Source organism: Bos indicus, chromosome 12 (assembly GCF_029378745.1).
Source record: "Bos indicus isolate NIAB-ARS_2022 breed Sahiwal x Tharparkar chromosome 12, NIAB-ARS_B.indTharparkar_mat_pri_1.0, whole genome shotgun sequence".
NCBI lineage: Eukaryota > Metazoa > Chordata > Mammalia > Artiodactyla > Bovidae > Bos > Bos indicus.
Window position 1 is genome coordinate 25443369 of NC_091771.1, and position 23976 is coordinate 25467344.

The 23976-nt window shown below is 44.8% G+C and overlaps 1 protein-coding gene across 4 annotated transcripts in view; it reads left to right on the forward strand.

Annotated features, from left to right (window-relative positions):
* DCLK1 (doublecortin like kinase 1) overlaps positions 1-23976 on the forward strand; it is a 432884-nt gene that overhangs the window by 325454 nt on the left and 83454 nt on the right. For 3 of the 4 annotated variants that reach the window (XM_070800188.1, XM_070800189.1, XM_070800190.1), the window contains 2 exons: positions 3047-3163; positions 21832-21926. In XM_070800188.1, the coding sequence (XP_070656289.1) occupies positions 3047-3163; positions 21832-21926 (212 nt within the window). Of the gene's footprint in view, positions 1-3046; positions 3164-20516; positions 20882-21831; positions 21927-23976 lie in introns of those variants that run through there. The other variant, XM_019971403.2, reaches the window with a different exon arrangement.

The following is a 23976-nucleotide window of genomic DNA, read 5'->3' on the forward strand; positions in this document are numbered from 1 at the left end:
GTCCCCACAGCCAAAGGAAATGCATCCCTCTTAATAGGAAGATGCCAAAAATACCAGAATGAAGTGATTGACTCCAAAGGCAAATGACCCCAGCAGAGAGGGGAGGGTGCTATTTGCTTCCTTACCAGACACTGTGAAATGGCCTTCGTGAGAACAAATAAGGTTTTGTGCTTTACTGGCCATTTAGATCGTATTAGTCACAAGCTTTCTAAATTGTGCTTTTAAGCTGACAGAGATTTTGGCATTCTCTCCAAAGTAATGAAGCATTTGTCCTTCTCCATGGCATCTTTCACCATCATAAAATACCATTTCCATTTAAAGTAATTAAAATCCTAACTGTAATGGGAAAGATGATTGGAGTCCTTTGTTTTTTTTTTTTTTTTTTCTCTCTAATTTATGGCTGTGCTGCAAGTGTCTTCACTTGGTTTTATTTTGACCCTGGGTGGTGGCGGGGCCGGGGGATGCAATTACCATTGTTGTGTGTCTGTTTTCTGTTATTCAACCCTAGCCTTTCAGGATTATGCTAATCTCCCTGTATGACTCAGGAAGCTTCACTCTTATCCTGAAGGCAAGTGGAATGAGATTTGTAATTATCTTTTGGACTCCATGATCTCTCAAACGATTATTTCCTATAATTCCATTTTTGAAAGAGAGTTCCTTGTTTCTTTTTTTTTTTTTTCTGATGCAGTAAGCATCTTGATAGACTTGCTTGATAGACTTGATAATTTAAATTTAGTATTTAAATTTTAATTTAATGTTTATGATAATGGGTTGCTTGCCTTCCTTCCCATTATCCACCATCACCCACTTGTCCATCTGCCCCGCCCATGGTCACTGTTAATTTTCCAGCCTTTACTCACAATGGAACAGGCCACCGCACCAGATCCTGAGGTTGTGAGGATCCAAGAGGCTGGGATTCCATTGCAGACCATTTAGCCCCTCAGAGTCTCACTTGCCTTATCTGTAAAATGAGGGGTTGGATCACTCTAGCAAATAGTAGTTAAGAGTTCACACAGCCGGTAACAAGATGAGCAACAACGTGGGCCAGTATTTATTGAGCAGCTATTATGTGCTTTTAAATATGCCAGGACTAGGTGGTACCCCTGGTAGCTCAGTCAGTAAAGAATCTGCCTGCAATGCAGGAGACCTGGGTTCGATCCCTGGGTCGGGAAGATTCCCTTGAGAAGGAAATGGCAACCCACCCTAGTATTCTTGCCTGGAGAATCCCATGGACAGAGGAACCTGGTGGGCTACAGTCCATGGGTTCGCAGGAGTTGTGATAGATTAATAATATGGTGGAAAATGAGTTCAAGAGAAGCCATAGAAGCTGTAGAAGCATGGCATGAGTCCACAAGGTTTTTTCAGTACTCCAAAAATCAAATAGAACGCCTACATTAGCTCTGGTAAGACTGAGCCGCCTGACAAAAATACCCAGTTTCTTTCTGGTGGCTGGAAACATGTCAACTTAGTGTGGTAACAGCGGTTCTATTATGCTGCTCCAGAACCCTAGCTGGTAGGTGGAGCCCAGAACTAGCAATTTCTGGCACCTGTGGCAAACAGCATGTGACAGACCCCAAAATCAACTTTTTAATTCACTTTGCGGCTCACAGATGGGTGTTATTACCAGTGTGCGCCATCTGGTAGCTTTCTATTTTAACCATTCATCCCTGCTAACTAGACGCCGGGCTTTTTTAAATTATTATTTTAAATTTATGTGACCTCTAAATGTTCACGACCTAGGAAAAAAAATCCTAGTTATCCTGCCCTCCTTGTAGTCCTGGTTTTGATTTACAGTGAGAAATGTACTATTATTTTGTGCAATTTGTTTCATAAGCCAACATTTTTCAAATATGAGGCCCACAAAAGAAAAACTAGCTCTCACTGGTTAAAAGATTCTTACCAGGTGGTCGGTGTTTCTGGTTCCAAAATCACGTGTGTTCTCCACCAGGCCTGAAGAGCTCACCGCCTGACATGGAGCGAACACTCGGTAGAAACGTCACTGGAAGCGTGCCAGTGGACAGGCAGCATTAGATCTGTCCAGCTTTGTTCCTGATGTACTTCTGAGAGGCCAGACCAATGTCTGTAGGCTGGGACAAACTCCAAAGGGTGTTGTCAGTGGTGTGGACAGAGCCTCGGGCCAAGTGGATGTCCTCGTCATATGGTGCAAAGATCTGTTTTGTGAATTATGTGGCTTTCCCTGGTGGCTCAGACAGTAAAGAATCTGCCCGCAGTGGAGACCCAAGTTCGATTCCTGAGTCAGGAAGATCCCCTGGAAGGGAGGGCATGGCAACCCACTCCATTATTCTTGCCTGGAAAATCCCATGGACAGAGGAGCCTAGTGGGCTACAGTGCATAGGGTTGCAAAGAGTTGACACAACTGAGTGACCAACACTTTACTCTCTTAAAGAATCATAGTGCCTGTATTTTTTTTTAAGTGTCTCTCTGTGTGCATATATATATATTCTTTTTTTTTTTTTTCCTGGCTGTGCTGGGTCTTAGTTGCAACATGTGGGATTTAGTTCCCTGACCAGGGAGTGAGCCTGGGTCCCCTGCATTGGGAGTGGGAAATCTTAGCCACTGAACCATGAAGGAAGTCCCCTGTTTTGTGAATTAAAACCTCGAGACGCACTCTCAGTCATTATTAATATGGTGGTTCTGATCGTATCTTCTGATATCGTTTCTTGCTTGTGTCTACCTTTTAATTTGTGCTGATATGTTCCTATGCACTCTTGTCTGTCTTTGTTTAAGAAATGGGAATCTCCTGCAGGGCCACCTGGCCAGGCCAGAGCAACCACTGGTGGTGGTGGTTCTGGAACCAAATCCCCGTGAACACAGAGGGACAGCTGCATTTAGCTCAATGTCTGAGATGTCCACTGTGCCCTTTCTGGTCTTCGTCTTGGTTCTGTTGTCATAGACATGCGCTGAGCTGGCAGGAAGCACGTGTGACCGAGGAGGGCTATGTATTTCTGATTCCAAGTTTATTGTACATTTCGAATGGTACGCGCCATGCCCCTCTACTGACGCGTGGCCTTTCTTCTTTCCCCAGAATGTCGAGTGGTGAAGTCCACTTCCTACACCAAAATAGCTTCGTCGTCCCGCAGGAGCACCACCAAGAGCCCAGGGCCTTCCCGGCGCAGCAAATCCCCGGCATCCACCAGCTCAGGTAAGGCCGCAGAGGAGCCCGGAGCGACTGCTTTGTTTGTGACGCATGCTGAGCAGAGGGTGTGTGAAAGCCCAGAGCGTGAGGTTTCAACGGAGTGCAGATTCCGGTTTATAATTTTAGAACGTGGTAAGCTGGGGGAACAGATTTGCCAGAGTCTAGCATGTTGGCTGTAAGAAAAAACATCGGGTTCAGGAAAACTTAATGAAAGATTCGGAAAACCCAGACTTGCCCACAAATAGGAGTACGCTCCAGACTTGCCTCATTTCTGCTCAAAAAAAAAAAAAAAGAAATATTTTTTAGGCTCAGGGCCCCTGACTCCAGGAACTTTGATTAAAGCTTCTGTTCCACTTGTGACTGGCTGGTGAGGAGGCTGCTGCTTGTGTTCGCTGAGTCTTGATCAGCACACTTTCGCTGTGGCCCCAGCACAGCCCTGGGGCCCCAGTAACTGCAGTGACTCTGGGCCTGGCTCCTGTCTGTCCTGGGCTCTAGTGCTGGTGTTGGAGCAGGATGTGGACTCGCAGGATGAGTGCCTCAGCTCTGCCCTGTCCTTCTTTGGCTTTAAACTGACATGAATTAGTTTGTCTGTCTGTGTCTTAGGTAGAAGATCTATTTCACGGTGGTAGGTAGTTATTTACTAAGTGCTCTTAACTGTTGAATGTGAGTTACTAAATGATACATACATCAGAGTGATCGTCACCTGATTTCACAAAGGCAGGCAGGGAAGCTCTTATAAATAGAGACCAAGACCTTTAGGGTCTACACGGAGGCCTTCTTACACTCAGCAGTGTGGTCCCAGAGGGACGTGAGAAGCTCTCTAGGCTCGGGCTACAGGACCTCCCTCAAGCACGACTGCCCAGTGTGAATTACAGCCTCCCTGTTTAAAAGTGGAGACGCTGTAATCTTTTTTTTTTTTTTTTTTTTTTCTGATTAAAACTGAAACTTCTGAAACGAGTCTTAGAAGAAGGGACTCTTAGTTGGCTGGACCATGTGGTCCACCTTGGTTCTCTAAGAGGTGCTTTTCCCTGGGGGCTTTGCTGCATGCCACAGTCCAGAGGGTTGCAAAGAGTCGGATACGACTGAAGCGACTTTGCACGCACGCATGCACACTCTTCCCTAGCAGGTCCTCCAAGACCTTCTTCTCACTTTGTCCCCTCCCCACAGCATGGCTACAGCATCTCACAACATAGCTGGCCCTTGGGGTGGGGTGAGGGTGCCTCACCTATTTTTCGATGGACTCGGAGCTCCTCCCTTATTGTGTCATAAGGTCGCCTAGACTGGACAGAACACTGGTGTCAGACTCTGTTAAAGAGTAAGGTGATGAGTTGGCTTAAAGCTCAACATTCAGAAAACTAAGATCATGGCATCTGGTCCCATCACTTCATGGGAAATAGATGGAGAAACAGTGGAAACGGTGGCTGACTTTATCTTCTGGGGCTCCAAAATCACTGCAGATGGTGATTGCAGCCATGAAATTAAAAGACGCTTACTTCTTGGAAGGAAAGTTATGACCAGTCTAGATAGCATATTAAAAAGCAGAGACATTACTTTGCCAACAAAGGGCCATCTAGTCAAGGCTATGGTTTTTCCAGTGGTCATGTATGGATGTGAGAGTTGGACTGTGAAGAAAGCTGAGCGCTGAAGAATGGATCCTTTTGAACTGTGGTGTTGGAGAAGACTCTTGGGAGTCCCTTGGACTGCAAGGAGATCCAACCAGTCCATTCTGAAGGAGATCAGTCCTGGGTGTTCATTGGAAGGACTGATGCTGAAGCTGAAACTCCAATACTTTGGCCACCTCGTGAGAAGAGTTAACTCATTGGAAAAGACCCGGATGCTGGGAGGGATTTGGGGCAGGAGGAGAAGGGGACGACAGAGGATGAGATGGCTGGATGGCATCACTGACTTGATGGACATGAGTTTGAGTGGACTCTGGGAGTTGGTGATGGACAGGGAAGCCTGGCATGCTGCGATTCATGGGGTCTCAAAGAGTAGGACACGACTGAGCAACTGAACTGCACTGAACTGAAGGTGATGAGACTCAAAAGTTTAAAGTTCATGAGAGTCATTTGGGAACTTGGTATAGAGTTTGCCATTCTTACCCCCAAACTCTCTAGATTCTGACAAGGACAAAAGCCTGTTTTAACCAGTATTCCAGGCAGTTCTGATCGGGTGATCCTGGTCCCAGATTTAGGAGGACAGACAGGTAAGGAAGTGATTTCCAAAGTGTGGTTCCTGGGCCAGCAGCATCACCATCCCCTGAACTGGGGCCCAGCAGTTTGGGTTCTCACAAGCCTTCCAGGTTATTCTGATGTTCACCTAAGTTTAAGAACCCTTGGATTGTGGGTAACAAAAGAAGAGATAAACATAGGGAGTCACTGACTCTGGACCGTCAAGGTTGGAAGACGAGGCCTGCTCATCTTCATCTGCTGGCATAACAAAGATGACTGCCTTCCTGCCTCCCTGCTTGCCTCCGAGCAGCGGTGTCTGTCTTTAACCCTCGTAACCCGGCGCTGTGAAGTGTAGCAGTGCGCAGAGGAGAGTGGCCGGTGCCAGTCTCCTTTTCTGCCTCCTCATAATGACCTGCTTTCAGAGAGCCAGTCCCCCAGGAGAAGAGAGAATTTATGTCTGAAGATCACCTCTTCTCTGGAAATTGATACTGGAGAAAGGCTCTCCCTTCCGGGGAGATGCCACCTACCTGCAGATGTAGACTCCAAGAATGGTGGGGTGATGACAGAAAAGCTGCCGGTTAAAGCTCCGCTCGGGGGCAGGAGCTTGTTATTAACCAACTGACAGGTTACAGTGGAGCCTTTTGGAGGATGATCAGTCTTGACCAAAGAGCAGTCCTCATTTTTTCCATTCAGACCCACCTGGGCTGTAGGATGAAGTCCCACAGAGCAGGAAGGAAGAGGAGGTGACGGGCCTAGCCAGCCTGTTTTCCCTAAAATCATGGCTGTTTAGTACAATCGTGAAAAGTTGTGAAGGAGAAACAGGCCTCACATTAGTTGGAACATTATCAATACCGTCAAAAAAAAGTCTATATTAAAAAACAATATTTGTGCCCTATCCAACCCACTTTGATACTGCACAAATTTGCTTAATCTTTCCTCTCTCCTTCCTCTTAGTATACACCATGGGGTATGGGACTTCCCTGGTGGTTCAGTGATTAAGACTCGGTGCCTCTATTGCAGGAGTCTTGGGTTCGATCCCTGGTTAGCAAAGTAAGATCCCACATGTAGTGGGGCGAGACCAAAAAATCAAAAATTCAAAAAGTACTTAAAAAATATCAGGTGTGGTTGAGGGAGAAGTATCTAATAATGAGAATGAGAGATTAGCTGAAATCGTACATCTCTTAATATCGTAGATATTTTAAGGGAATCAATATGCACTTATTGCTATTAACTTTTTGTTATTACCTTTGGAGGTGGTGTCTTTTAAGAGCTGTAGCCAGTTAGAAGCTCTTAGGCTTGGGCAAGAATTTCTTTTCTCTCTGCTTCTTGTCTCCATAGGTCACAGAAGGTAGTGGGCAGGTCAGATTCTTGGGTGCGTGTCCAAGGACCGGCTCCTGACACCAGGAGGAGTTACTGTCTGCAGCTCAGGTTTCCACTACAGATGCAGAGTGTCTTCATGCTTCTGTCTGTCTAATCATGGCAGCCGGGACTGAACAGGGGCCTCCCATTGGTAATATAGGGCTAAAAGAAAAAAAAAAAAGGAAGAGAGAATTTTTTCCAACTCAGAGAAAAATAAGCTTGTAAATAATGAAGAGCCTACTTTATTTCAAAAAAGGAATCTAAAATTTCAGTTAAGAAAAAAAAAACCATCATTCTAATCTTAAAAAGATAATTATGAATACAGGAAATTGTTTCACTTTGGAATTAACTGGTCACAGACTCACTATTCAGCATCTCTTAAGATTATATAAATCTTATAAATGTATTTAATTATGATCTTATAAATAAAGATGACTATATCATTTACCAAAAGTAATTCTGGAAACTCAAAAATGGAGATAGGCAAATGTATTAGATGTATTTGAATTTGTCTCTGCCAGCATTTGGAACCATTCTCTTTAGAAGTTTAAAATGCATAGGATACATTACCTCAAAATCGATAGGTTGCTTCCAACAAGCATTTCTATTTTCTGCTGTTTCTCTGGATCCCTTTTCCACCAGTGAAAACCTGGTTGATTTGACCAGAAATCACCTGGAATATGTGGTAGGTACACCATGCCAGGGAATTATCATTTCTATCCAGAAAGCATAATCCAATCCATCCTAAAATCAATGTATTCTTGAAAAATTAACACTTCATTCAAGGTATCTTTAAACTTCTAGGTCAAAAGTAATTAAAAAGTACGTATCACGTTTTAATATAAACCTTTTATGCATATAGTTTTCAACTCCCTGCTTTTTGATTTAGAAGATATGCCATACAATCATTTCCTGGTTATATAAGAGCTTATAATATGTGATGACTGTCTCTTGATTCTGACTTGCTACCAAATCTTCCCACCTTCCTCTGGATGATTCTTATTTGAGAGGGTTTATAGAGCAGCAACACCCAGTCGCAAATGCATGGCTTGCCTCAGGGACCCCTTTTCCCAGGACCTAAGCCCAGGGTTTAGAAGGTTCAGTGGTGTCTCCACATCTTTTGAGGGCAGGTGTTCTTGCTGGATGTCAGGGGATCGGCTCCCTTGGTCCCCTCCACTGAACTAGCCTGAGACTCCTGCCTCTACTCAAGTTTCTCTTGAAAACGCGGAAGGGAGCAGTGAATTATCTCTGTATTGACTGCATCTGAACTTTCTTAAAATAGCCTGTATAGTGTTTTTCATAAATTATAGGACTGGAATGTGAATAACTTCCCTTTCATACGCCTGGAACATTGATGTCCCCCACAGCCCCCTTCCACCATGAACCTGACTTTGTAACATTGAGGAAGTTTTGTTTTTGCTCCTTACACATTCACCTAAAGTTTGAACTGGTTTCTCCTTCAGTTTTAAAATTTCTGCTTCCAGTATTCACCTTCCTGCCTGATACAGAGATCGAAGCATTGCATGAAGTTGAGATTTGTAGGTCCCCATGTTATCTGTGATTGTTTTGTTGACTTTGCATTTACTTTTAAGAAGTTTTTTAATGATCTCTTTACCACTTTTGAAGTATTTATTTATCTATAGTCGCACTGGGTCTTCGTTGCTGTGTGAGGGTTTTCTCTAGTTGTCGGGGGTAGGGGAGCCTACTCTCTGCTGCGTTGTGCAGGCTTCTCTCTTGTTGCAGAAAAGGGACTCTAGGCGCGCAGGCTTCAATAGTTGCAATTCACTGGCTTAGTTGCTCTGCGGCATGTGGGATCTTTCTGGACCAGGGATCAAACTCATGTCTCCTGCAGTGGTAAGCCGAATCTTAACCACTGGACCACCAAGGAAGCCCTGGGCTTTACATTTAAATGAAACATCAGAGTTAACATAGAACTTTAATCTCTTTATTTTCCTTTCCCAACAACAAGCAAGACAAGACATTATTCTTTGTTATACAATATATACTGTATCTTTTAAATGAGGAAGCAGGGCCAGGGCTGGGGGAACTGCTTGGCCCAGAGTCACAGGGCTAATATGTCTGCTCAGAACAGGTAACTGGGGCTTCCAGTGCTCTGGACACAGCAGGCTGGCCATTCTTGATACCTGTTTCTTCACCTCTGCTTATTAAAATTTTGATCTTCAGGAAATAACTGATGCAGTACCTAGTTTAAGATGGAGATTTACAACATCATAACCCTTTGCAATAGAAGCCTAAGTGTTAGTCCCAGGCAGGGGCATTCCAGGGGGTGAAATGATTCACTCCAACTTCATGATGGTTGCCAGTAGTAGACAGAAACTTTCTTTTGTAAGTCAAATGTTAGAACAAGAATGAGAGTCCTCAGTAAATCTTTTCTTTGTTCCTTACTCATTCCTCTTCTTGAGACTAGGAGAAGTTAGAGGTGATTTATTAATGTAAGGTGTTCATTTACACATTCAGAAATATCAAGTTCAACCCTGCTAGTGTCGAGCGCTTGCTAGACACTAATAATGCCGAGATGAAAGAAATAGTCCCTCCGGTCAAGAAGCACACAGGTTAAGCCCCCTAAATAACTTACACATAGCGTAATTCACAGAGCTGTAGAATTATTATTAGTCTCCATAACAGAAAGGGTCCAAAGAAGGCAAATTGGAGCTGGAGAAAAAGGAACCAGAAGTCGAAACAAGAATAAGGAGTCCCTAGACAGTTGTGTGCTGAAACACTGAATGAGGTATCATTAAGAAACGGGGTAAGCTTCTCCAGTCGTCCAGTGGTTAAGAATCGCCTGCCGATGCAGGGGACATGCGTTCAATCCCTGGTCCAGAAAGACCCCACATGCTTCAGGGAAACTAAACCCATGCACCACAACTACTGAGCCCTATCGCTGTGCCTAGAGCCCGATAGGTCTGTGCACTCTAGACCCCGTGCTGCCAACAAGAAAAGCCACTGCAGCGAGAAGCCCGCATACCACGGTGAAAAACCTGAGCCCGCAACTAGAGTAGCCCCTACTTGCCCCAGCTAGAGAAAGTTGGTGTGCAGCAGTGAAGACCTGGCACAGCCAAACATTAATTAATTAAAAAAAGAAATGGCAAAAACTGGTTTTAGTTACTTCTTAAAGAAACAGGAATATGTAAGAGCATCATAAAGAGAGTTTCATGTGGATTGAAGTTTTATTCATGTGTCTCTTTGGAACATAGACATTTCACAACATGTGTAATTTTAAAGGTGAATTTCTGGTCAATTCCTTTATGTGCATGGGGAAATTATAACAAAGTCTGTCTCCAAATAAGAGTATTTTATGCATTCATTCATAAGCTTTCGTTTTATTTTGTTTTCTTCATGTTAAAAGTAGAAGAAAGCCATGTTTACCTATCTTGAATCATCATTGCTGCAGTCCTCCTTAAAAACTTAGAGATTTCAAACTTTTGACCTCTTAGATCCCTTATAAGAACTTTGAGAATTTTGTTTGTTTTAGAGTTTTATTCCCAGTTAGGTGGATGGCCATTTTTCTTTGTTATATAGTGACTGCCTCTGTTTAGAAGCCATAACAAACATAACTGAGTCCCCAGTGGATGCTTATGCTCATCAATTCAAGCATAAACTGATGCACTTTCTTGCCCTCCAGAAGCTTATAGTCTAAGACATTCATTCATTCAGTGTGCACTGAAACCCGCCAGGGACCAGTGATGTGAGAGATGCGGGAGTGAACATTTAAAAGAAGGAAAAGCCACATGCCTTAGTTGATGAGCTTCTACCACGAAGGAAGCATTATCTTATATTTCTCAGGCTTAAAACTCACTTTAATGTGACTTTGGAAATCCTCGAGTCTTTTTTATTTATGCTAGTCAAATTTTACTTTTTTATAGTTATATAAAATATTTTATGCAACATATGCAGATAAGGATCAAAGCTGGGGAAGCAAAGAGAATTTTAATCAGCATACTGGTCCAATTTGTCAATTTTTAAAACTTATAGCAAGCACCATCAAAGGCAGATGGCTAGCTATTAATTTTTAGCTGTCTTTTTCCTTTAGTGCAGAGATTTCAGACATATACATTCTATAGAGGATCTTTTCTGCTTTGGCATTCCAAGAGAATCGTTGAAAACAAAATGCAGCAAGCAAATCCAGAGGGCTGATGACTCATTCCCTGTGTTTTTAGAATTTTCTATTGCCTATACAGCTGAATCCCCCTTCCATTCTCCTTCCCTGCACTTATCAACCACTGCCCACCCACCCCCCACCCCCCGCACCGCCCTGCTCAGCAGGTAAGTATTTCCAAAGATACTCCTTGAAACTTTGAACCATTATCTTGACACACTCTCTGTGGGGGCAGGACCCTATGGCAACTGCTTTAATAAATCCTCACCACTACTGCTCCATGTTAATTAAATATAACCAGGACATCAGCGGTGTTCCAGGCATGTATTAGGTTGTAGGGATACAAATGTGATTAAACCGCAATTCTTATCTTCAAGTTGGGAGACAAACACATATGCTACTTATGGGGCTACATGGGGCTACATCTCATTAATAGGGTCAGACAAAAGGACTTAGAAATTGGGACTTGACGGATCTTGCCAGGATAAGAAGAGCCCAGAGGGCATCAGCACCTGAGAAAACAGTGAGAGTTAAGGCACAAAAGCATGGAAACATATGGCACGTTTAGGGAGCAGTTACTAGTCCAGTAGAAATGGATGATAAAATTCTAGGAGAGGAGAAGATGGTGGTAGCCCAGCTGGTTATGCTGAGATTGCGCCATGCATTGTGCTGTGAGAACAGTGTGGTGTGTATTAGGGGGTAAAAGGTGACTTTTAGTAAGGCCATGTTTAGTTATTTATCTGAATTTATATACAATGGCACAAGGGTAGAAAGGATGGCCACACAGAAAGGACCGAGGGCCAGGAAGGCTCTGTGAAGCCACCTAGGAAAGAACTGCTAGGACAGAATTTAAACAGTTTTTGAAATGGGGGACAGGCCTTCCCTGGTGGTCCAGTGGTTAGGCCTTTGCCTTCCAATGTTCAGGGGGTGCAGGTTCGGTCCCTGGTTGGGGAGCTGAGATCCCACATGCCTTGTGGCCACAAAGCAAACATAAAACAGAAGCAATATTGTAACAAGTTCAATAAAAGATTTTAAGAATGGTTTACATTTTTTAAAAAATCTTATAAAATGTGGGAAACTTCAAAAGGGAAATGAAACTAAGAATTTAACTGGATGTGAGGCCAGACAAAGAGAAGGGGATCAGAGGTGATTTGCCCATTGATGAGGGATAGGTCCCATTGTAGCCACGTTCACGTGAGATGCTCCAGAAGCACCAGTAGGCAGGTAGGAAGGAACGGTGTGGAAGTCAGATTTGAGCTTTGTGTGTATGTACTGGGGAGACACTGACATTCAGTAGTGATTTAAATAATATAAATGTAAAATGCACCTCCCCTCAACCCAAGGAGAGATTGGAACTGCAGGAACATGTGCAGTTATAAGGGTACATCAGAGGACATGAGTGAAGTCAGAAAGAGAAAAACAAGTACCTTATATTAACGCGTGTATGTGGAATCTAGAAAAATGGTAGAGATGAACCTATTTCCAGGGCAGGAGCAGAGATGTAGACTTGAAGAACAGACTCGTGGGCACCGGGCTCGGGGGAGAAGGGAGGGTGGGATGAATTGAGAAAGCAGCGCTGACATATATATACACTCACACGTGCAAAATAGCTAGCTGGTGGGAAGCTGCTGCATTGCACAGGGAGCCCAGCTCGGTGCTCTGTGATGACCTAGAGGGGTGGGGTGGGGGGTGGGAGGGAGGCTCACAAGGGAAGGGGCATATGCACACACACAGCTGACTCACGCTGGTGCACCGCAGAAACGAACGCAATACTGTAAACCAGCTATCCTTCGATGTTAAAAAAAAAGCACATTAGGAAAGGCGAGGGCACGGTAAGTGCGCATGAACGGAAGTCAGAGGGGGCAGAAAGTTTCAAGATGGAGGAAGAGGCCAGAAATGTTAACGTGAGGGCAAGTAGAGTTGAAGACTGAAGGGAACGCAGGATTCGGCAGTAAGGACACCACTGGTGACCTGTGGAAAGTCCCTTTCAGCAGGCACTTTGTCCTGGGGGTCATTCCGGGACTGCCCCTGGGGGCGGACTCCCGGGCTTTACTCCAAGTGGAGGCCGCCCTGCAGTACTTGGTAGGGTGGGGACTAAGCACCCAGAGCCCTTCAGCACGCTGATCCCTGGTGGTGCCTTTAATCACCTCATTCCTTCAGAATGACCAGCCTCTTCTGCAATCCCCGCTGACACATGTTCATCATTTTGAATCAGCATTCCAAATGACGCTGTCTTGTGAAATTCCAGATCTCTTTCCTTTCACCTTGAAAGCATCTTTGGCTCCTTTTCTCCTCCTCGTCCACCTTCGGTTTGTCACCAGGGTTCTCGGCCCCTGCTTTGCTGTCCTAGGACTCCAGTTTCTCGCAGCTGCAGGAGCAGCTCGCTGGCCCCCTCCCTGCCTCTGACCTCTGCTCCTCACCTCTGTCCTGGCCGCTGATGTTAGACGTGTTCCAGTTACTTGTGTGTGTGTGTGAAGTCGCTTCAGTCGTGTCCGACTCTTTGCAACCCTATGGACTGCAGCCAGTCAGGCTCCTCTGTCCATGGGATTCTCCAGGCAAGAATTCTGGAGTGGGTTGCCATGCCCTCTTCCAGGGGATCTTCCCGAGCCAGGGATCAGACCTCCACTTGCTTACATCTCCTGCACTGGCAGACGGGTTCCTTACCACTGGCACCACCTGGGAAGCCTGTTGCCATTACTTACCGTCCGCTAAATCAATTCTGAACTCTTTATTCTAGGATGAAGAACTGTCTTGGGTTGCCACAGTCTTCCTTTCCAGCTGTATCTCTCATGTCTCCTCTGGACTTGTGTTCTAGCCTGGAAACCAATTTAAATTTCCACCAGGAACCCCTGGAGCTCTTCCACCTTTATTCCTGTCACTTTCTAGAAGCCTTTGCTCTATCACTTCTGGTCCAAAGTGCGCATGCCCAGTTTGGCCCAGCTGACCTCTGTGAGGGTCTACCCCTCCTCCCCCATCTTGGGACAGTTGATTTGGCTCCCAGGCTATAGGAGACGGGTGTCACCTGACCAAGTCAGGGTTTCTGAGGGCAGGAGTTCTTTAATGCATCCTACAGTGCCTTCCGGAGAAGGCAATGGCACCCCACTCCAGTATTCTTGCCTGGAAAATCTCATGGGTGGAGGAGCCTGGTAGGGTGCAGTCCATGGAGTCGCAAAGAGTCTGACACGACTGAGCGACTTCACTTTCACTTTTCACTTTCATGCATTGGAGAAGGAAATGGCAACCCACTCCAGTGTTCTTGCCTGGAGAATCCCAGGGACGGGGGAGCCTGGTGGGCTGCCATCTATGGGGTCGCACAGAGTCGGACATGACTGAAGCGACTTAGCAGCAGCAGCACAGTGCCTTCAAGTTCATGGTCACTACTGAGTAAATGTTGACTGCATGAGTGAATTGAGGAACAATAGGATCTTTTCAATTCACCTGTCTCCTGAGGTTCAAGGCCCCATTTGTAATTCACAGAGCCATGTTTCTCTTTCCAACCCCTCTGTTTCTGTTGACCTCCTGCCTTGCCACTGTCCACAGCAGATAAGACAGTCCTTTTGTCTTTTGTGGGGGGGCATGCCCCATGATATGTGGGATCTTAGTCCCCAGTCGTGTGGGGTGTCTTAGTTCCCTGACCAGAGATAGAACCCATGCTCCCTCCAGTGGAAGTGCAGAGTCTTAACTACTGGACCGTCCCAATAAGGTGAAAGTGTTAGTCGCTCAGTCATGTCCAACTCTTTGTAACCCCACGGTCTGTAGCCCACAACGCTCCTCTGTCCATGGGATTCTCCAGGAAAGAATGCTGGAGTGGGTTGCCATGCCCTCCTACAGGGGATCTTCCTGACCCAATAAGATAGTCCCTCTGAATAGGACCTACTGTCCCTGTTTAAGAAAATGCAGACAGATTGTGAAAATCAGGGTTCCAATTCATCTATGAAGTCAGCACCTATGAAGATGAAACAAGGAAAAAGCATTTTTCTCAAGAGTTCTCCCACCCATCAGACACTTGTCTGTTTTGTCTTTGCCTAGGTTGACTCCATCTGCTTTTTCCTTCTCTTTTTCTTTCTCGATAATGTGGCAGGCAATGGACAAGGGCTGGGAAAACATATTTTAGAGTATCTACAGCCTCCTCCATGATCAGGGAGTGAGGGAAAGTCTAAGGCAAGCAGCCAGATCTCCCGGGAAGCCTGCCTGAATCACCACCCCCTGAACACACAGACGGATAGATGGACTCACATGCGTGCAAACACGTTCCCTCCTCCCATGCCTGCAAGTGCAGCGGCATAAATATTAATAAATGAGCCACCTTAGTTCAAAAAGAAGATAGTGAAACAGCAAGATAGCTTTTCAGGTCCAAAAGGTTAGTCACCTTGTAATGAGATGGTCTTGCATGGAGATTGTTCTAGCTTCCAGACCAGTTTGAGACATTCAAGCATTTGGTTTTCACTTGCTGTCTGAGCCTTTTACTAATGAAACTGTAAAGGGAAAAAATCCTTTAAGTTTACAAAGGGTTTGCTAAATTCAAACACACATGAGTTTAAAGTCATTTAAAAGGAGCAATGAATTTGAACAAGTAAGCCAAGTATTTCCTGATTCTAGATTTTTTTTTAGTAAATTTCATATTTAATTGTAAGTTTTGGGAGAACAGGGACCATTAGACAGAGTCAGGCATGTGTTAAGTGAAAGCTGCATGTACTGAACGGTGGATTATAGAATCCTGAATTCATGGCTCCAATGAGGGAGAGTAGGATCATCGATCTTTGATAATGAAGAGGTGAGGTCGGATCGTTCATGAGGAGTCATGGTCTGGGTCCAGTTCAGGCTGCTGTGGCCTTGCGAGGCTCAGGTGCCCCCGAGAGGGGATGGACTGGAGATGGTAGAAGTCAGCCCCATGATTTCTTCTACAGCTCTTTGATGGCTAGTTATGAAATTGATCATCACAGAATATGAGAATAATCCAGCCTAGAGTTAAGCACTTCTCATTCAGGAGGTAAGAATCAGAACAAAGCATACAGCATTTAAATTGTATCCAGACAGATGTGAGCAAAGGAAACCAGAGCTGGATCTAAGGCAATGGATCTGATGGGTCCTTTAGTAATTCAGATGTTAGTGACTTCCAACTGAAATAACTAATTGTTGGGCCTGCTTGGCCATTTAGAAACAACCATATGAAATTGGGTTTTTCCCATTCAAAATAAAAGAATTGTTTAATAAAGGCCTCTGTAATACCATTTGTTAGTTGACTTTTAATGAGTTCTGTTAGATAAGTGAGAAAACCCTTTTTTATTGGCACTCAGGGATTTCTGGTAGTACAGGATTAAAAAACAATGGGACTCAATACATGTGTCAACCTTACTTATGAAACAAAATTACTTATCCCAGCAGGATGAGGAGTATGATGTTTTCTGGAGGTCAAAAACCAATTTAAGAAGTTGATGGTGCTTTTTAAGTGGCCAAGAGGAAGAGTCTCTACAGAACTCTGACCTTAACAATATAGGTCGTTCCCAATTTACAAGCAGATTGTGTTCCAAAAATGTTTGACTGTCAATGACTTGTTTGGCACTTGAACTTCATTTCTCCTGAGAGATGGCAAGACAAGTAGAAGCCATGAGCCCAGTGGCTATAAATAAAGGAGGCAGATTCGTGCCCCAGTGAGAAAGAAGCCTATACATCCTCAGCTCCGCAGACAGAGCGATATGCCTGGACATGTTCTGATGAGCTGGCCACTCATGGGAAGAGTATGCAGCTCTTTGAGTAGGACTGAATGAGACTCATTTCTAGCTCTCCCACCTTCCAGCTGCTTGTCTTTCCACAGGTTATCTCTCTGAACCTCAGTTTTCTCATAGCAAACTGCAAAAATGACACCAATTTGCAATACAAATTTTTTCTTTTTTTCTCTTTTTTATGCCGGCCATGTATATCAAGATACCCTCTTAAACTGTTGGTGGGAATGCAAACTAGTACAGCCACTATGGAGAACAGTGTGGAGATTCCTTAAAAAACTGGAAATAGAACTGCCTTATGATCCAGCAATCCCACTGCTGGGCATACACACTGAGGAAACCAGAAGGGAAAGAGACATGTGTACCCCAATGTTCATCGCAGCACTGTTTATAATAGCCAGGACATGGAAGCAACCTAGATGTCCATCAGCAGATGAATGGATAAGAAAGCAGTGGTACATATACACAATGGAGTATTACTCAGCCATTACAAAAAAAAACATTTGAATCAGTTCTAATGAGGTGGATGAAACTGGAGCCTATTATACAGAGTGAAGTAAGCCAGAAGGAAAAACACCAATACAGTATAATAACGCATATATATGGAATTTAGAAAGATGGTAACAATAACCCTGTGTACGAGACAGCAAAAGAGACACTGATGTATTGAACAGTCTTATGGACTCTGGGGGAGAGGGAGAGGGTGGGAAGATTTGGGAGAATGGCATTGAAACATGTAAAATATCATGTATGAAACGAGATGCCAGTCCAGGTTCGATGCACGATACTGGATGCTTGGGCCTAGTGCACTGGGACGACCCAGAGGGATGGTATGGGGAGGGAGGAGGGAGGAGGGTTCAGGATGGGGAACACATGTATACCTGTGGCAGATTCATTTTGATATTTGGCAAAACTAATACAATTATGTAAATTTTAAAAATAAAATTTAAAAAAAATTAAAAAATAAAACATTATTGAAAAAAAAAAGATACATACAATGATGCTTCAGTTCAATATGTCCAAACTCTCTCTTCTTCTAGCCTTGTTGTTGTTCAGTCTCTAAGTCTTGTCCAGCTCTTTGCAACCCCACGGACTGCAGCACACTGGGCTCTCTTGTCTTTTACTATCTCCCGAAGTTTGCTCAAATTTATGTACATTGAGTCAGTGATGCTGTCTAATCATCTCATCCTCTGCCACTGCCTTCTCCTCCTGCCCTCAATCTTTCCCAGCATCAAGGTCTTTTCCAGTGAGTCAGCTCTTCGCATCAGGTGGCCAAATATTGGAGCTTCAGATTCAGCATCAGTCCTTCCAGTGAATATTCAGGGCTGATTTCCTTTAGGATTGACTGGTTTGATCTTCTTGCTGTCCAAGGGACTCTCAAGAGTCTTTTCCAGCACCATAGTTCAAAAACATCAATTCTTTGGCACTCAGCTTCTTTCTGGTCCAGCTCTCACATCTGTACATGACTACTGGAAAAACCAATAGCTTTGATTAATATGGACCTTTGTCAGCAAAGTGGTGTCTCTGCTTTTTAATATGCTGGCTAGGTTTGTCATAGCTTTTCTTTCAAGGAGTGTCTTTTAATTTCATGGCTACAGTCACTGTCGGCAGTGATTTGGGAGCCCAAGAAAATAAAATCTGTCACTGCTTCCACTTGTTTCCCTTCTGTTTGCCATGAAGTGATGGATCAGATGCCATGATCTTAGTTTTTTTTAATGTTGAGTCTTAAGTCTCTTCCCTGGTGGCTCAGACAATAAAAAATCTGTCTGCAGACTGGAGACCTGGGTTTGATGCCTGGGTTGGGAAGATCCCCTGGAAATGTGAATGGCTACCCACTCCAGGAGACTTGCCTTGGAGAATTCCATGGACAGAGGAGCCTGGCGGGCTAAGTCCATGGGGTCGCAAAGAGTTGGGCATGACTGAGGGACTTTCACTTTAATCCTCTAGCCTTAATCCTTTTTACCAACTGATTACCATGTCCTGTTGTTTTTACTTTTTAAATCTCTCTGAAATGTTTCTTTTTCCCTCCACCTCCAGTGCACTACCCAAGATAAAGCCACCCCATCTCTTTGACCACAAGACCCTTAAATGTGCCTCAGTCTCTCCCACTTGGACATTTGACTAAGGGATGTCCTGTTCTTGTTACTGTTCCCCTCTCATCCATTCTTGACAGCTTAAGAGCTCTTCGGAGCTTATTAAAATGCAGATCTGATCCCCTGGGTTCCAGCTTAAAATCATTCAATAGCTTCTCATGGTGCTTTGGATAAAAACCAGACTCCTTAACTTGAATTTCAAAACCCTGCATTATGTGACCCCTGCCACCTCCTCCATCCGCATTCATAAGGTCCTTCCTTCCGGACTCCACTTGCTGCTGTGCTCACCTGTTGAGGCCCCTTCAAAGTGCCATACTTGCTCCCTCCTCCATGTCCAGCCATGAAACAGGTGGTCCTCTTGCCTTGGAGCAAGGCTTACCTTACTTACCTGGCCAACTGCTACTAACACTTAGGATATGACTTCACTACCTGCTACCCTCTCTGTTGTAGGCTAGTCTTGACCCCATGGGTGACTGGGGGTCAAGAGCAACCCCCAGTGCTCCCCCTCTCAGAATACTTTGTTGTGATTTCGGGTTGAGTTGTGTAGTTTTCCTTCAGGTTAGAAGGCTGGTGTTGTAGGGGAAGGTGGGGGTAAAGAGTACACAGATTTCAGTTCCACCCTGTATTCACTGGTCAAGTTATCATCTTTATGCCTCCGCATCTGTAAAGTAACGCTGCTTGCCTCACAGAGTTACCCTGAGAGTTCAGTGAGATAATACTGTGTGTGTGTGTGTATGTGTGTGCACGCGCACAAGTAGACAATAGGTGCATGCATGCTCAGTTGCTCAGTGGTGTCCAGCTCTTTGTGACCCCATGGACTATAGCCCAGTGGGCTCCTCTGTCCATGAGATTTCCCAGGCAAGAATACTGGAGTGGGTTGCTGTGCCCTCCTCCAGGGGATCATCCCAACCCACAGATGGATGCCATCCTACATTGGCAGGTGGATTCTTTACCACTGAGCCACCTGGGAAGCCCCATATATACATATATGTGTGTATATATAAAAGGTTTAAGTGTATTAACTAGTCCATGGAAAATAAGTCTTCGATAAGCTGAGATGCATGAATAGTGAGTACTTAGTAGATGCACATTTTTGTTGTTGTTTTGTTTTGCTGTTTTAAGCTGACTATTCCTAAGACAGTTCTACTGGGCATGCACTTTATCGTTTTTTGTTTTTTTTTTTTTAATGTTCCACTGGCTGAGATTAGAGTCCCAAAAGTAAAAAATGTGAGTACTGTGTTTGCTTTCCCATTTGCTCATTTTTTTCCGAGTCTGAGTAGGGGTGATGTAAAGATGTACAGTGATGTAGAATGTGGGCAAAGATGATATTTCCAGAGCCTGTTTTCCAGTCAACCCTAGGGCATCTCCTGCCTTATTAGCTGTAGATTCTGCCTCTGCCCACAGTTCCTGAGTCCTTGCCTGTTTCAGACCCCTTCCTGTTAGAGTCACTGGCTGGGCAGGGCCGTGCCAGGAGGCCTAGGCAGCAGGCTCATTCAACAAAGACAGGACCAGAGAAGGCACACAGATCAAAGCATTCTCAGGGCTTCCTACTTCAATCTGTAAAAAAAAAAAAAAAAGTGTGTGGTTGGGTGTGTTTTAGATGGAGTCACCAAATAAATTTCAAAGGCAAAACACAAATTAGTACAGCATGAGTTCTGTGACATTTGTTAAAGGTCTTTGGAGAAGATGACAAAACAAGGAACTTCCCACACGCACGGGCCCTGAGCTTTGGTGCAAACATCACATGTGAAAAATCAATAAACATGCACCTCGCCACTGAATTTTCTGAGGGTGGACTTATTACCCCTTGTTCCCGGAGAGTCACCAGGCTTCGGAAGAGGTCTTGTCATTGTGGTTTTCATATGAGTCACTGGGGGCTCTTGCCCCCAGAGGCACTTGGTTATGATTCAGCGTGGAGCACCCTGAAAGGACTCGGCTTCCGGGAGTCTGTGGTGCGGTGGGGGTTGTGGTGGTTCCGCGTTGGCATGAGGCTTAATTGACACCTTTGATGTAGCCTAAGACAGAACCCGCACCTCCCACTGCTGCCTGGAAGACGTCAGCCTTACGCAGGAAAGGCATCTGCTGATGAATCCTGCCTCTCATTCAGCCTGCTCTGGGAGCAGCCTTAACCATCCTTAACTAATCCAGCCGCTTCCCTCCTCCTCCCTCCGCGGTGCTGGGTTTAGTGCTGAGAAGGGATCTCGCTCTTGCTCTTGTCAGGTTAGCCACTGAGACTGTGTCCATGTTAGAACTCATAGAAGGTAAGTTAAATGCATGATCGCTCTCTCCCTCATGGAAAAATGTTGATGTTGCACCCTGGAGAATGTGTGCCTCTCCCTGCTAACCCGACTTCCTGGGCTGTGGATGTAAAACATGTAACAAAAGAAAAGTTGACATTTTTATAGGCGGAATAGTGGCGACTCGATACATCTTTGTAGAGTCATGTCTTTTAAGTGTTTTGTCAGTTTAGAGGGACTGCTACAAAGAGGAAAGGATGACTTACTTGAGTTCTGTGACTTTGACTCAGTCTAGGGATAATGTGTAGCAGTCTTGAGAGACAGGTTGATTCTGGTGATTTAAACCTGTTTAAAAGAAAAAAAAAAAAAAAAACCAGTTTTCTCTTCAACAGCAGGACAAACTAACTGTGAGGAGTTTCAGAGTGTCTGTGCCAATTACTTCGTCCTGCTGGAGTCAGGTCCTTCCCAGTTAGGCTGGGGTGTACAGGGCACAAGTGGATGCAGGAACTTAACTTGAATTGAGTTCTTAACTCTTAAAAAGACAGCAGTCTGCTTTCACAGGTCACTGGGAATATTGCTTATGAGCTGTGCTAATACTTACTTCCACTGGCTTGTACTAGGAAGCTAAACTATTAAGCATGAATTCCATTGAAAAATGTCTCAGAACCACATGCCTAAGATCTCTGTGGACACAGTTAAAAGCATCATTAATAAATCATCAGAAAAGTTGTGCGAAGTACTTTTTTTTTTTTTCTATGTAACCTGCTGCTATATTTAACACAGGATTCACAAAACAAGTGAATTTCTGAAGAAGGTTTCTCCCTGAAGCTAGTGTTCAGGACCGTAGGTAAAAAGGTGTCTGGAATTTTAGCAAATGCCCCTTTTTAATTGTTTGTTGCTCTGTGAAGCTGATTCGTCAGGAGAATTATTTAATAAGCCATTTTTTTTCTGTCTGTGATTCTCTGTGCTTCCAGTTAATGGAACCCCGGGTAGTCAGCTCTCTACTCCTCGCTCGGGCAAGTCTCCCAGCCCGTCACCCACCAGCCCCGGAAGCCTGCGGAAGCAGAGGGTAAGAGAATAAGCATGCTCCTCGTTTAAGACCTGTCCGCGTCTTGGTGCAGATGGCACAGTGCCAGCAAATAGCCCTCTCGAGTTAGGGCTGCTTGTCTCTAAGGAAGAACCAGGTGAGGGCAGGAGGTGACTGACAGTGGGTTGCTGGTTTTGGCTCTGGTTTCTCTTAGCTAGGACTTGGGACCTTAAGTTTCCCAGTAAAAATTGTCCTGATCTTCATTCCAAGAACAGACAGTTGCTGCTTCACTTTTAAACACCTTTCTCTTTTTGTCGGGAACACACAAAGATTTTAATGGCACTGGTTTGTAAACTTCCTGGGCTGTAAGGATTTTCACTGGAGGCCTGATCGCTGGTCACCAGCCTTCCTTAAGAAGGGAAAGTGCCTGGTTTGAAGGGTAGGCGGGCCCTGGCGGGACTTGCTTTATGGCAGAGGATGGTGATCCAGAGCCACTGAGGGTCTGTGCTGCACAGATGCGTACGTGTGACCTGTGTTTTTGTGAATGAAACCCACACTGAGCACCTTCTCTTTCATCACGACCTGCATGTTTCTTGTAGCTTCTTGTGTAATAATGGAGATGTTGATTGAGTTTGCAGATCAGAGTCAAAAGCTACCGGAAATGGTGTTAGTTTCCCCATTGCTAAGGGAGAGGCTGGGGGTTAGCTCTTCTTTCTGGATGGGAGAGCTGCTGTTTGGATCCGCTCACAACCTGATTTAATCTTCCAGTAGGATCAAGGCAAGAATAAAAGTAGTGGGATGGGGAGGAGGCAGATGGTACAGTGGAGGCAACAGGGGGCCTTTCAGTGTCCTGATTTCACAGGCGAGTGGGGAGGGATGTGTGCTCATAGGAGCTCTGAGGATGCTGTTCCCTGAACATTTTAATAAGTGAGTGCTCCTTGACAACTTTTGAACTCAAACCTGGATTCTTGAATTTGGTCTCTTGTCCTGTGTGCTTTAAAATGAGACTTCTACGTTGCATACATTTACACTGCCTCCGAGAGGGAAGCACCCCTTTGCAAGCCTCCTGCCAAGGTTGTGTTCACACACCCTCTAAAATGGTGGGCAGGGGACCTGAGTCAACCCCTAATCCGTTTGGAGCCTGGCCCGCCAACATAGCAGGTTGTATCATCCTGCTCCGCTGGCCCTCTTAATGTCAGGTCTGCCTTGTTTAGATGATGCAGTGAGGCCTGGAGCTGGGCACCAGTTCCTCTACTAAATGGCTGTGTTATCGTAGGTAATTCTGCGGTCCTCTTCAGGCCCCAGTCAAAAAACAAAACAAAAGACTCTTTCCAGATAGAAAACGTTATCATTACTCCAATTCCATCTGAGTGCAATACCTCTGCTTTCTTCTTGGTCACAGAATTTGGCATTTTAAAGTATAGAGATCATTAGTGACCTACTAGAAGAAGAAAGGTCCAGATTCACTTAATCTCCCAGATGTCTGTGGTTGAGTGGAGGAAGGGGTAATGAGTGGTTCTTTTCTCATGAATGTTCCCCAGCAAGGCCCCCGTCTATAGAGGCAAGCCATTAGAAATAGGATAGGGGCTTACTTTCCTGGTGGCCCAGTGGTTAAGACTCCATGCACCCAATGCAGAGAGCATGGGTTCAATGCCTGGCTGGGGAACTAAGATCCTGTATGCCCCACAGCAAGGCCAAAAAATAAAATAAAAGTAAACTTCTAATTTAAAAAACAATAGGTCAGATGGGGCCCTCTCGCATAGAACAGTCTCTCTTTTGAAGTGTATACTCTGGAGAGTATACCTGGCATTGAAATCTCTCGTCATCCTCTGGACTAATTACATTAGATTCGGGATTCAGCTCGTACTTAGCTGTCGAGGTTAGATTAGAGTGTTTGAGACTCCCTGCCAGCAACCTGAGCGTCTCTCCTGCTGGCTATATGGAGGAGACTTCCATCTTGGGGACATAAAAGGCTTGGCACAGCTGTCCATTTGTTGGCAAATGAGGTTAGAATGTGCTGCTTCTTCCCTCTGTATTCCCTACTTCACTACAACTGTGTCCAACTGAGGCAGAAAATTTCCATCCAGCTCCG